The following is a 15535-nucleotide window of genomic DNA, read 5'->3' as shown; positions in this document are numbered from 1 at the left end:
CTCTTCACAACTTTGAATTCAGAAACAACACTTCTTTGTTTTGTGTTACATATATGAATTTTAGTTTTCGTAAATGTGCGCTCTCTCTCTCTCTCTCTCTCTCTCTCTCTCTCACACACACACACACAAACACACAAACATGGCTACTGCTGGTATGATCCCCACATGAGGGAGTAGTAGTCGTACGTGAAAACTTAGTTCCACTGCTATATAAAGGACTCCTCCAAAATTTGCTATGCATTAAAGCCTTCAGCTGTGTCTGTCCATATTGCTCTTATCTGTTTTTTTAAATGTCATCTACCTACCTTCCACTAGGTCCTTACCATCATGTACATTTTCGGGTTAGACATATTTGCTTGTTCCAAACCCAAGCAATTTAAAGCTGATCACACCATCTTCTGTGTGGTTGTCCTATCCTTCTTCTACCCTTGGATCTCTAGTAATAGGTTTTCCTCCATATCTTGTTTCGATCCATACATATTAAATGATCATGCCATTGATTGCTACACTGTTGGGCCTCTTCTGCCATTCCTAGAACATGGAGCTCCTTTCTTATTTCACTGTCCCTCTTATGAGTTTCTAATTGAATCCTGCCCAATGTGTTAGAAGTCTCATTTCTCGCACTTCAGTCCTCAGAACTGTGTGGTCGTTAACCCTGCAGCTTTGGATATTAGACAGCAAAATGCACACTTTAAGATTCTCTCTTGTACTGCAGTGCTTTCAAAAAAGTGTGGCTGTAGTGACACTGGGTTTGGCATTGACTTTAGTGGCTCAGAAAGCGAAGAAGAATCTGATGTTACTTCATTAGAGACTGGAAGTGACAGCAGTTTGCCAGTTGAGTGAAAAGTGCCCAACAGTGGAACGAGATAAATACATCGACTGTGCACCAACCAGCTCTTACAAGATTTATGTTCACAGGAAACAATTGTGAAATACATAGATAGACTTCATAACTACACAGAAACTAAAAGATGACTTTAAGTTTCAGGATATTTTAGTTGAAGTCCAGCACACAAGTGTACACAGGATTTTATTATTGGTGATCTACAAAATTTTGTAACTTATTATTTTGAGTTTTAAAAGCTATCTAGATTTATATTAATAGGAAACTGTTGTAAAATACATGGTTAGACTTCACAGATACAAAGAAACTGAAAAACGACGTCAAGTTTCAGGATATTTTAGTCGAGGTCCAGTGTACGACTATACTCACGATTTTATTATTGGTGATCTTCCAAATTTTGTAAATTATTGTTTCGAGTTTTAAAAGCTGTCTTTGTATGCCTATATGTAAAGTATTCAGTATAGGATGTTTTTCATTATAAAATATTTTTTGGAATATAACTTGAAAAAAATTATGATGTTAAGGGCTTAAAGTCCACATTAGGGATCCACACACAGTAAAGGTACAGTCATAATACTATGAAATTTAAGTATTATCTCTTTCCTGTTTTTTTTTCAATAATGTTCTCTTAATTGTATCTAACATGTGTGAATACCATAAGCATAAGAGATACAGCAGCCCAGGTAACTGTCCCAATATGTTATTCTTGATTCTAATTTTAGTTCTGATGTGTATTTTGATATTTTTATCAGCATAAAAACTCTTCATTGGCCTTAGTAAATGCTGAGGGGATGTCATACTCTCCTAAAATTTCCTATAACTTAGATCTCACCACCTGGATGAAGGCTTTTTCATAATCCACAAAAGTTATATACGTTGGAAGATTAAATTCTTCGTGCTTTTCTGTTATTTGGTTAATACAGAAAGCAAAATCCATACAGTATCCTCCTTTTATCAGAAAAGACTCTGTTAAAGATTTTAATATTTTGGAAAGTATCTTGGGATACATAGTACACCCAAAGTTTAATAGGCTTGTACCTTCATGGTTGTTACAAATATTGCAGTTTCCTTTTGTATAAATGGGTAAGATTACTCTGCTGTCATCTGGAACATGACCACTCTTGTGGCATAGATTTATAAAATTTAGAAGCCTAACCCTAAGATTCTTGGGGACGTATTTAATAAGCTCTGAATTTTTTTTGGTTGTCTCTGGACACATTCTGTTTCTCATGGACCCAATTGCATCTTCCAGTTCTGCCAAGGAGGTTATATCTACATTCACAAATGATTGAGTGTTACAATATTTTCTTCTTCCCCTGCCCATGGGTTTTGGAAATAGCCTAGTTATGTTTCATTGAAGATATTATTCTACTGTGAGATATCTTTCACCTTTTTATAGAGAGCTTTTATTATTTTATCAGTTGTTATTTGTTTTCCATGGATTTCTTAATTTCTAATTTTTTCTACCACTGTTCCACGTCAGTAATAAGATAACTGTTTCCGATCTATTTGACCATTTTCAGAGCTATAAGTATAATAAAATACAATATTAAAAAATGGAAAATCTGTGATGGAGTAATGACAGTATGGAAAGGATACATTGCTATTCATGACATAGAGGGCTCATTGAGTCGCAGACAGGCACACTGAAAAAGAATGCTAGATATATTCAGGTATTGGACTACTTACATTCACATGAGCACCAACTCTCTGAAGTCCCTGTTCCTTTACCACTCACCACCCAACTCATCACTGTTGGTGTCTTTGTCCTCTATGCTAACATCCCCAATACCTGTCGCCCAGCTGCTACATTTCCCAGTGCGCAACTTACTCAAAATCTGCAACCTCCTTCCTAGTCATGATGACCAATTATATCCTCACACAGAGTCCTTTGAAGGCATCAAAAAATAAAAAATAAAATAAAAAAAAATTATGATACAGCTGTAGGCACCCATGTGGCCTCATCCAGTGCTGACCTATTCTGAGTGCGAACCACTCAGAATTCCAAACTTATCATCTGGTTCAATTTCATTGATATCTTCATGAACTAGACCAAGGATGAGAACACCCTATTCACATTCTTTCAGAACCTCACCTCCCCCCTCCCCTTTCCCCCCAAATTTGTTCCCCTCAGTGCAACGAGCCATCTTCCTTGATTTGCCTCTACCTCATGGATGGCTACATGAGTACCTCCATCCACGTCAAATCTACCAGCTACAAACAATACCATAACTTTGACATCTGCCACCCATTGCACACTAAGAAATTCCTTCCATAAAGCCTAGCCACCCATGGTCGTTGCATGTGCAATTACAAGCAGTCCCTATCCAAATGTGCTAGGGGTCTCACCAAGGAGTTCACAGACCGAAAGTACCCTCCCCGCCTTATCCAGAAATAGATCTTCCATTCCTTTTCTACCCAGTCACCTACCATCACCCATATACCCACTGCCCAGTCACAATAGAGCGTACCCTTGTGAGTCAGTACCACTTTCTCTGCCATGGCTTTGACTGTCTCTGATCCTTTCTTGGAATAAAAAATATCCTTCTCACTGTTCTCTCCTCCCCTCCCACAGTGTTATTCTGCCCTTATACCCAATATCCTTATCTGTCCCTATTCCACCCCTGCACCCAACCTCTTGCCTCATAGCTCATGCTCATAGCTCATGTCCTGTAACCCCCCCTCCCTATAACCTGACCCCTCCTGCTCCCCTCCCCTGGCCTCAATTTTCACTAGTTCCTGTCCTCCACCTATGTATCTTCTTACCTGCTCCCACTTCAGTACTACTACACACACCTTGTATCCTGTCAGCACACCTGCATAGTCATTTCCCGTTTTCTACTTCTCTCCTCTGCCCTTTCCCCCCACCCCATCCCGTCTCCCCCATTGTCTCACCTAACAGTCCTGTCCTGGCCCCACCACACCCCTGCATGCTCCCACAGTCAGCATTAACATCTTTCCCATCCCTACCCTGGTACCCTTCGCCTTCCCCATCACATACCTCTTCTGTACCTCCACTAGCCACTCCAGTAAAGATTTCTGCTCATCTCAGACACAATCACAGTGAGCCTTAGCACCCAGAAATTACAGTTGCCATGAATATGTGAGTTGTGGTTATGACAATGTATGTGAGTTTCTTACATCTGCTGAAGGACTTAGTCTACATTATTTTGCATTGTGCTGCCTGTGACTCAGCATCTCCCCTGCATGGTGAGTAGCAGTCAATCCTTTTCATAAAATACAATGTGTAATACACATAATTAAAATGTACTGGAGGCGCATAGCTGTTCCTTATTTCTTGAAATCTAACAAAGAATTTCCTTGGCCCGTGTTCCGTGATAACTAGTTATGCATATTTCACCAACCTCCATTTCATTATACCGAGTGAGGTGGCGCAGTGGTTAGCACACTGGACTCGAATTCGGGAGGACGACGGTTCAATCCCGTCTTCGGCCATCCTGATTTAGGTTTTCCGTGATTTCCCTAAATCGCTTCAGGCAAATGCCGGGATGGTTCCTTTGAAAGGGCACGGCCGATTTCCTTCCCCATCCTTCCCTCACCGGAGCTTGCGCTCCGTCTCTAATGACCTCGTTGTCGACGGGACGTTAAACACTAATCTCCTCCTCCTCCTCCATTTCATTTTCATTATTGCTAATTCTGTTTTCCATTCCAATTTGTTCTCTGATCCATTTGTTAGCATTCCTGTCTCTGCTGTTAACTCCTAACAGCATTCTCCGTGTTGTCCACTGAGCTCAAAGTCCATACCTGCCACTTCAAATACATTGGGGTCTTCAATTTATGAACCATATTTAGTTTATCAATGCACTACAGTCATTTTTAATCTTCTGCTGATTTCCTTTCCCGTCAATCCAGTGGCTGTCTTCATCTGCCCTAAAAACAAAATCTCAACAACTCATTCTATATATTGTTAAATTTTACTATTTTCTTTTCAGTGTGTTATCTTGTTTTATTCATACACTCCTGGAAATGGAAAAAAGAACACATTGACACCGGTGTGTCAGACCCACCATACTTGCTCCGGACACTGCGAGAGGGCTGTACAAGCAATGATCACACGCACGGCACAGCGGACACACCAGGAACCGCGGTGTTGGCCGTCGAATGGCGCTAGCTGCGCAGCATTTGTGCACCGCCGCCGTCAGTGTCAGCCAGTTTGCCGTGGCATACGGAGCTCCATCGCAGTCTTTAACACTGGTAGCATGCCGCGACAGCGTGGACGTGAACCGTATGTGCAGTTGACGGACTTTGAGCGAGGGCGTATAGTGGGCATGCGGGAGGCCGGGTGGACGTACCGCCGAATTGCTCAACATGTGGGGCGTGAGGTCCCCACAGTACATCGATGTTGTCGCCAGTGGTCGGCGGAAGGTGCACGTGCCCGTCGACCTGGGACCGGACCGCAGCGACGCACGGATGCACGCCAAGACCGTAGGATCCTACGCAGTGCCGTAGGGGACCGCACCGCCACTTCCCAGCAAATTAGGGACACTGTTGCTCCTGGGGTATCGGCGAGGACCATTCGCAACCGCCTCCATGAAGCTGGGCTACGGTCCCGCACACCGTTAGGCCGTCTTCCGCTCACGCCCCAACATCGTGCAGCCCGCCTCCAGTGGTGTCGCGACAGGCGTGAATGGAGGGACGAATGGAGACGTGTCGTCTTCAGCGATGAGAGTCGCTTCTGCCTTGGTGCCAATGATGGTCGTATGCGTGTTTGGCGCCGTGCAGGTGAGCGCCACAATCAGGACTGCATACGACCGAGGCACACAGGGCCAACACCCGGCATCATGGTGTGGGGAGCGATCTCCTACACTGGCCGTACACCACTGGTGATCATCGAGGGGACACTGAATAGTGCACGGTACATCCAAACCGTCATCGAACCCATCGTTCTACCATTCCTAGACCGGCAAGGGAACTTGCTGTTGCAACAGGACAATGCACGTCCGCATGTATCCCGTGCCACCCAACGTGCTCTAGAAGGTGTAAGTCAACTACTCTGGCCAGTAAGATCTCCGGATCTGTCCCCCATTGAGCATGTTTGGGACTGGATGAAGCGTCGTCTCACGCGGTCTGCACGTCCAGCACGAACGCTGGTCCAACTGAGGCGCCAGGTGGAAATGGCATGGCAAGCCGTTCCACAGGACTACATCCAGCATCTCTATGATCGTCTCCATGGGAGAATAGCAGCCTGCATTGCTGCGAAAGGTGGATATACACTGTACTAGTGCCGACATTGTGCATGCTCTGTTGCCTGTGTCTATGTGCCTGTGGTTCTGTCAGTGTGATCATGTGATGTATCTGACCCCAGGAATGTGTCAATAAAGTTTCCCCTTCCTGGGACAATGAATTCACGGTGTTCTTATTTCAATTTCCAGGAGTGTATTACAGTTGATTTTCAGGCCCACTTACAAGCGTGATCTGTCAAGTAGTTCCATAATTTTTTTGAAGCTTATCGGGGCTAGAGGCAAATATTATATTGCCAACTGAAAAATAAAGGTCATTCAGATATGATTGATTAACACGTAATCCGTATTTTTTTCTTGTAGTGAGGACCTGAAAACATTCTAGGGGATAGGAAATTTCTTTGCTGAACTCCATGCTCATTCTAAATTCCTATCCTTATGAAGTCTAAATGAACTTGTAACATTGATGTAGACGTTCTTCATTATACACTGATCACCATAAAAAGGGCTGCATCGAGAAGGAGAAAGTGGATTGTGACCATTATTGGTGGTCAGGTAGGTGGTACCACAAATACAAAATGATTACACTTTCAACTTTGAAGGACCAACATTTATTGTGCTACAAAGCCTCAAAATGTACACGCTAGTATGGTGTCAGATCCGAGTGGTTATGAATACAAGCATCCAAGGGTGCCCATACAATAGTTTGCAGTGGGGGGAGGGCTGGACATGGTAGTATGGAGTAATGGAGTATTTTTAATACTTTGGAAGGGAATGGTGACATTTAAGAAGCTGTAAAGGATTTACAATTCTGACCCTGTTAAAAACCTGCATAATATTGACTTTATTTTTTATTTTTTTAAAGACTGCCTGACTACACTACATTTTTCCTTTCCCTGAAAGCTAGCTGTGGAGAGTGGGGGTGGGGGGGGGGGGAGGTGCAACCCATCTTACCCCCCCCCCCCCCCCCCAAGGTACAAGCAGGAGTTGTACAGGCCTCGGATGGAGTTCGGTGTAGTCTTGTAATACTCTGTCCCAATTGTGCTTGCATATGAGCATGCAGTTCCTGCAGATTAGTGGGTGGAGGTGGAGTCCTGATGGCACACTCGATGGAATCCCCACGCGTTCTTAACTGAGGTAAATTGGGCAATGCGGCTGGCTATGGAAAAGTATTCACCACTACAAGATATGCTTAGGAGGTGCAGCGGTATGAGGATGACCAGTGTCCTGTCGAAATACGGCATGGCTGTGAGCATTTACAAATGGCACTAACTGTGAACGGGCCCCATAGGATATTGCTCCCCATACAATTGCACCAGGCTGGTGGGAAATGGGATGAGAAATGACAACTGCTGTTTGTGACACTCTCCCATACACCCCAAACATGGACACAGTGGTCGTCATGTCCAAGGCAGAAGTGGGATATCACCAAAAATGACCAGGCCACTGTTTAGGGCCCCATGTCTGTGATTGCTGACACTAGGAAAGGGAGGCGTGATGCTGGCTGGTTGTGATTGGAAGGCATCATAATGGTCAGTGTGCTGTAAGACCTGTGTCCTGCACCTGCCTGCCAATGGTAATAGCACTTATGAGATGCTGCAGAGAAGGCAGGACAGCTTGCTGAACCGTTACTATGGTTGGATCTGTTCACATGTTGCACACACTCTGTCGGTCCTCCTTGCTTGTGGAGAATGTCGGACGACTAGATCCTACATGTTGTCCGTGTGTGCGTTCCTGTACATGTTACCACCAACAATGGGCAATAGTGGTGCCCATATGACAGGTGTGGTGGATAATACAATGATAGGACACCCAGCCTCCTGCAGTCCCACGATGCAGCTCTTCTCAAAGTTGTCCAACTGGGTAACCTGCTGTCATACGGGCCGGCACAGCCATTTAGGGCCCTTTGCATTAATAGATGGGTATGACATCACAGCCTCCTCACACTCCCTGCATGCTGCCTCCCTTGAAAAAGTGGTTGTTGGCATAGCTGGTGATGTGCAACATACCCACGTAGTTTGCAGCGGATAGGTTGGGTCCTTGTGGGTGCAGCTGTTTTTATGACGATCAGTGCACTAGCGTAGGTTGAATAGTGGTTTTGTTTCTCAAGAGTTGTTATTGTAGATTTAGTTGAAACTGAATCATAAGCCTTCTCAAAATATAGGGATAAGAGAAAAAGTGGTAAAACAGTCTCCTTAATCCCCTTTGCTATTTCTCTCCTGACTTGCAGATGGTCCATTATACTCTAATACCACATCTGCTTCTAAAACTGTTCATTTGGCTGATAAAATCTCTTTTCTTATGTGGTTGATAATAATTTTAGAGAATAGCTTACACATAACAGAGAAGAGGCTAATATCTATATGGTTATTTTCTCATTTTGCTGGAAGTGCTGTAGTTACAACATTATCTTCCTCTACAGGCATTTTATAAACAATTAAGTTCCTTTTGTAGTACATTCCTCCAGCTTTAGCTGTTTCTATTAAAACATCATCATCTCTTGGCACCTTTGGTACCCTTTTACAATTTTTTCGGCATTGGTGCCCTCTTAATTGTTTATATGTGGTATCTACCCAGCATAGGTTTCTTGTTTGTATTTTTCTGTTTCATTGCTTTCAAATGTTTCTCTTATAATATTTTTACTGTATCTTTTCACAACATCTTGAAGAATAGTTCTGTATAATTCATCATGTTCTACAGTAGGCTTATTGCTATTAACTTAAACTCTTCCCTTTTCATTAAAAGCTGCCCAATTCCATTTTGAGTATTTTTCCAAACTTGCAACTTACTTTGCTGTTCTCATTAGTACCTTTGTTAAACAACTGTCTATTTTGCCTTTTATGTCTGTATAACCTTCGCTTTCTAAGATGCTGAACTTGTTGCTTAATTTAGTGTGGTAAACCTAGCTACTCCTAAATAAATTCCGACTTCTGACATGTGGAGTGTTATTTGTTTTTCCTAATGTTGTTTTTATATTTACTGTATGTCATAAGGGTCTGTGATCAAATTGGAACCCAGAAATGATTGCTGCATCTTGTACAATTTCTTTTTATTTGATGAAATGTAGTAAGTTTCATTTTTAGTTCCATCTTGCCAATGATAAGTTCATTTTCGATTTGCTTTCTTGTGGAAGAATGTGTTAAAGACATGTGTATTCTCAGTAAATTCCATTATTGTTGTGGACAGCGATGTGAACAGTGAATCGTTTGCTAAATATTTCATGTGTACAGTGTAAACTCTGCTGCACTGCCTCTGACCTAAAACCAAAGCATAGATACAGACACTCTTAGTAGTCTTCTGAATACTGTATGTTTGCTTAAACAAAATGCATTTTCACACAACAATGTATAATGTCTGTAATTTTCATTATTAAATCTGATGTTTTCAACTGAAGAACTGTTATTTAGTTTTTGTCCCATTTTCACATTTAAATTCCTCATTGTAATATTTTTATAGGATTTGTTATCATTTATCAGCTTTTGTATTGATCTTCAACATCATCATCAGAATGTGAGCATCTTACTTCATAGACCTGAATTATTTCTATTGAATATATTATTTTTGTGTTTAAAGTGATACTTGTTATCCTCTCTGATAATATTTCTTCCGTTTCAACTTTACTGTTTCTAGTTTTCATGTTTACAGTAAAGTCTACACCCAAGTTCTCTTCCTGAACTGTTCCCCTCTAGTAAAATATATGATATGATTTTACTTCTGTTTGGCCTTCATTCTTTACACTGCTCTCATGATAACCTTAATATCTCTTGTTTGATGGTGGTGTATTATCTGTGAAGTACAGGGTTCTGCTGTTTATTATGAGTTAGTAATGTAGTAGAAGCAGTTGGGTTCCTAAGGTCCACATTGTTTTTTATTTAACCAAACTCTCTATAGCAAGTGTGGTCACAGAAATAGCTTTTGTGTTCCCAATAATGTGAAGCTAAAACCTGAGTTCCCTTCATCCATCACTCACAATATTTGTTCATTCAACTTGAACCATTGATGTCTCAGCAACTTGCACATGCCAGTGGGGCCTCCAACAACACTGCCATAGTGTGAAGTAGTTGACCAGGTTTCAAAGAATTTGGTGAAACATGTGAACAGTGCTGAATCTCGGCAGAGTTATGCTCACGTAGTCCTGGCCTAAACTACTTCATTGCTTCTTAATGCCCAAGCTTGGGATCAACATGACCAGTTCATGTACTGCTCTCATGCTAGTAGAGTCATAAATCTCCTTTGAATATTGTTGGTTTGCAACATACAGTATTCAGAAGACTACTAAGAGTGTCTGTATCTATGCTTTGGTTTTAGGTCAGAGGCAGTGCAGCAGAGTTTACACAGCACACATCTGTAATACATTTAGTCAAGAGAGTAAAGAGCTTGACTCACTATGCTATCTGATGTGTAGGTCACAGAGTAGCCCACCTGTATTTCTTCCTTCTAAAGCGATCCATCAAGACTGGAATTTCCTGAATGCTGCAGTACATAAAACAGTGTAAACACAACCACACACCTATAGCAGATCAATGCATAGAACACAGAAACATGTAACAGAAAACAGCATTCACATTAGCTTTGAACACTAGCTCTTTTTCTAGCAACAGTGCATGCATGCACGCGTGCGCACACGCACACACTGCCATGCCCACGACAAGACTGTCTGTGCTCCACACATAAATCCACTTTAGGTTAGTGGTTGCCTTTCCCTTGTACTGATCCAGCAAGAGATACTAACAGCTGGACATTTGATTGCCTAGGCTGCACATTGGGATCTAGCCTAAGTGGTTGCTTTAATCCTCACAAAAGTGTAATTGATGGCTGTGACTTAAATACTTGACAGATTTATCTTTTGCATCAAAAATTTAATTTATTTATCCCTGTATTTCATAAATGCATTACATTATGATTAAATGAAAAATATGTAGGACTGCCTTTGCTCAAAATTCATTGTTGTGGTCTTCAGTGCAAAGACAGGTTTGATGAATCTCTCCGTGTTAGTTTATCCTGTGCAAACCTCTTCATCTCTGCATAACTACCGCAACCTATATCTATTTGAACCTTCTCACTGTATAAATAAATCACAATTAGTTGATGCCTGAGAATGTGTCCTGTCAACTGATCCCTTCCTTTTGTGAAATTGTAAATTGCATTTTTTTTTTCCCTCCAGTTCAGTTCAGTACTTCATCATTTGTAGTTTGATCTATGTGCCTAATCTTCAGCATTCCTCTGTAGCATCATGTTTTCAGAAGATGCTGTTCTCTTGTTGTCTGAACTGCTTATCATCCACAATCAGTGATGATCATGTGGAAGTTTGTCTGTTATGTTGACGGGCTGGGTTTTGTCTGAGCAGCTTCAGTTACGTTGTGTGTTGGTTGTCATCTTGCATTACACTTGTTTTTATTTGCTGTATCATGCCAGAGCCATCATCAACACATGCACAGACAACTTAGCAGACGTAAGGATTGTTTGTGTGACTACGGGATGCAGTGTTTCAGTGTTTTATGTTCAAGAAGATGGTACTACACGTTTCCTAGACAGGACGCTATCGAAAGGTGACTTCTCAGTGGTTACCTGTGTTTAAGAGCAACTGGCATGTTTTCACTCAAAAAGGTCAATGTAGTATGTTGTAGAATGATGAAGGTGTCATGAAGGTTTCAGCAAATGATGATGCAGTTACCTCTTAACTTAAAATTTCTCTTCCTTTCAGTTGTTATTTTCATTGAAATTTTGTAGTAATTGATTTCAGATTTGTTTCAGTGTAAAGTACTCCAGAACACTATTGTGAAAAACCCTTAGAATGCCAGTGTAATTAAAGTATTGGTGAATGTTAGAAACAGTATATTTTGTGAAACAAGTTTTGTACACTGATTGTTGTGGTGCAAAAGGAGGGAGGAATGGAGAAGAGAATGACGAGGATGATGAAGGGGCAGTGGGAGTAGGGTGTAGGGAAAAGAGCTATGTAAACACACACACACACACACACACACACACACACACACACACACACACGGTAACATGATCCTTCAACTAAGAAATTTGAGTTCTGTTACTAATTTCCTTCTTGTTGCTTTTGCTCTACCCTATAAGGTTTCAAACTGTACTAATTTTACTACTGTTCTGTGTTGTAGCTGAATCACTATGCTTATGGCATCCTGGAGTCTCGTGCAAGCAAGCTGGTGAGTTGATATACCTATTGATTTTTATATTGTTCTGTATTAAAATATAAAAATAAGAAACAAGTATTAAAAAACTTACTGAAAGTAAAATGTACATCTTGTTCAGTTGTTAAATGGTTGCAGACTGGCATTCTTACTTGCATGCTTTCCCAACAAGACTGTCATTTGTATGAAGAAAGATATGAAAGTGTGCAGGAAAGAGATTTGCAATAGTCATCCACAATCTTGGATCAAAAGAGAGACAACAAGGATGTCTATCACATAAACTGCGTTCTTGTTGGTTTTAAAATTTAATTCTCCAGTTGGCTTAGCTCCTAAAGCTTGAAGTGCTGTCACTTTCAGCATTTAAATTACAATCTGCTACTGTATTTTCAACGTGTTTAGTAAAAAATACTCTGTATGACTGAAATTATATTTTAAACTTTTCTTTTCCATACAAAAATTATACTTCAGGAAATAAAATAATTGGTGGCTTAACCATTTAGATTTTGGATTATTAACCAAGGAAATTGAGAGTTGTTTATTGGTGACACCTAAGACTTTTTCCTGCCACATACATGACATTTGACAGTATATGAAAAAAATGTTGTGACACGTGCTTTGGATTACACATCGAGTGGCATATACTCAGTAAATAGTTGGTTGATGTAGCTCTCTGTGTGAAAGAATAGTAGGACATAGCAGTTCTAAAGCACTATTGTATTAAGAACAACTTTTGTCTTGAATTTCTGAGGAAACTTCCATCCATAAATTGTACATTTGTCATTTACGTTGTGCATCAAACTTCTATAAAACATTCAAAACAAAACTAACCTGCTACCACCCTCACAGTCTTTGTTTCACAAATGAAAATGGCAGTTTGGCTCTTAACAACCAGAAAAAAATGTAAGGTACTTGGTAATTATTTTGAAAAACTACTAAACTGCACAGAATCAGTGAATAAATTCCAACCACTGAAAACCAGAACACCAACCCTAACTCTAGTTATTTCAATTTCATCAGTTTCTTGAAACAGACTTAAAACAATGAAGTGTCCAGAGAAGACAGTATAATTACAGAATTACTAAAATCAGCTGGCCATAACACTGACACTGCACATCAAATTTTGACTGAAGATTTCCACATGCGAAATGTTTATACCAAAATGGTGCTGAAAAACCTCACAACTGAGCAGAAGGACAATTGAAGAAGTGTTTGGTTTGTATTGATATTTCTGAGAGGCTTGACAATGACTATTAATCATTCAGTCATGTGATCACAGGTTATGAGTCCTGGATTTTTGAATAGTGGCAAATTGAGGAGCTGCACACTGAAACATTTCCTCAGCCAAAAAAAGGTAAAATGAGCAAATCAAAGATCAGAACAATGCTGATTTACTTTTTTGACAATAGAGGTATCGTGCATAAAGAATTTGATCCTCCATGACAAACTGTCTACCAAATGTTTTACAAAGATGTCCTCGAAAGTGTCAGGAATAGGGTGAATCGATTGAGACCAGACGTTTCAGACAAGTGGATGCTGCATCATCACAATGTCCCATGTCACACGGCCACTTCCATCGCAGAATTTTTGGCCTCAAATGTGGTCCTGTTGTTCCACAGCCCCCATATTTGCCTGATTTGAGTCCTTGTGACTCTTTTCTTGTCCTGAAATTGAAAAAATCTTAAAAGGATCTCATTTTGGCACTCTAGAGAACATTTCCAAGAATGTGACTGACAGTTTAAAGGCCCTACCAGTTGAAGGCTTTCAGTGCTGCTACCAAAACTGGGAACAATGATTCCACCAGTGTATAGCTGCCAAAGGGAACTACTTTGAAGGGAATAATGTTGTTGTTTGAAAAACATAAAAACTGTGATAGTTAAAAAAATCAGTCTTATTCTTTTTCTCACACACTTTGCATCTACAACTACATCACTTCTCTGTAATTCATACTTAAGTATCTTGCAGTGGGTTCATTGAATCATCTTCAGACTCTTTATCTACTGTTCCATTTCCAAAAATCTCAAAGAAAAAACGAACACTTATATCTTTCTGTTGAGCTTCCTTAGCTTTTTGTGTATGCACAATGATTGTTGATCATAAATAAATTAACAGTAAAGATAACAGCTGACAAATAATAAAAGCACTGAGTCTCTCTCTCTCTCTCTCTCTCTCTCTCTCTCTCTCTCTCTCTCTCTCTCTCACGCACACACGCACACACACACACACACAAATTAATAAGGCTACATTGTGCTGGCTGAATATTGTGTACTGGGACTGCAGTTCTCCAGCTTGTCTGGGTTAACGCATTGTGTCATGTGGAGTGGGTCAGAATACAGAGAGTGGAGAACATGAGGGAGGTTTTTTTCAGCACCATCTTAAGTAGCTTGGTCTGAATTATACAGACTTGATGCGATGTTCCCCACTTGAACTTATTACACAGAATATGAGAGGTATTGTTGTGAATGAGAACATCACCATACCTCAATGATATACGAAAATATCTCTGATGACTGTCAAAAGATCCAATAGCTCGTGGATTCACCCTGACTACTGTCACAGTTTGCTACATTCGCTACATCAATAGTTCTGTAACAAAAACTTGTTGATCTGGGAAAAAAAGAAAAACACTTGTATAACTAAAAATCGGTTTCCTTGTTGCATGTAAGTCTCATGAAGTGAACATTTTTGTTACAGAACACTGTGCATCTCCCAGACAGTTACAGAGCAGAACCAGCTAAGACGGCACCTGTCATGGCTTCAACTGTGGCATGACTGTAGCCGAGAACTAAGATCTCCCTATTAAGAGGATTAGTCTCCCAAAAATGACAGCAGTGCATACACCTTGAGGCTTTGGTCTCACAATGTATTTATATTTTTTATTGATGTACAATAATAAATAGATTTTCATTAATAAATGTGTTTTTCACCATATTCAGCCATTTATTTATATCAGAATAGGTGTGTATGCTAATTTCTTTGTAAATGCTGGGACAGAGTTACAAATGTAAGTAAACAAGGTGTAAAAAAAAATAATAGTAGAAAAAAGGGTTTGGCCAAACTTTCAAGAAACATTCCTCACATGTAGAGGAAAGAATTATGTTATATGGACATGGGTCCAGTACAAGTTTATTTCCATGTTACAACTCATTTTGTGCTTCTGTCTATTATGACATTAATCATGGGAAAACAGACAAAAAGAATATGTCAGCACAGTATAAAACACTTTATGAAATGAAATGTTCCAAAATGCACTATGTTAGCAAAGCCACATGCATCAACCAAATGCTGCATTGAATCCCTGATGCACTGATGCATCCCTGGAGAATTGTGTATTG

General features: G+C 40.5%; 1 protein-coding gene across 1 annotated transcript in view; it reads left to right on the top strand.

Annotated features, from left to right (window-relative positions):
- LOC126416513 (39S ribosomal protein L39, mitochondrial) overlaps positions 1-15131 on the top strand; it is a 76571-nt gene extending 61440 nt beyond the window's left edge. Inside the window, exons 8-9 of the mRNA XM_050084255.1 lie at positions 12171-12218; positions 14895-15131. Of these exons, the coding sequence (XP_049940212.1) occupies positions 12171-12218; positions 14895-14972 (126 nt within the window). The 3' untranslated portion in view covers positions 14973-15131. The remainder of the gene's footprint in view (positions 1-12170; positions 12219-14894) is intronic.
- The last annotated feature ends 404 nt before the right edge of the window (positions 15132-15535 follow it).

This window comes from Schistocerca serialis, chromosome 8, assembly GCF_023864345.2.
Source record: "Schistocerca serialis cubense isolate TAMUIC-IGC-003099 chromosome 8, iqSchSeri2.2, whole genome shotgun sequence".
Taxonomy (NCBI): Eukaryota; Metazoa; Arthropoda; class Insecta; order Orthoptera; family Acrididae; genus Schistocerca; species Schistocerca serialis.
Note: the sequence above shows the minus strand (reverse complement) of the source record. Positions and strands in the feature narration are given on the sequence as shown.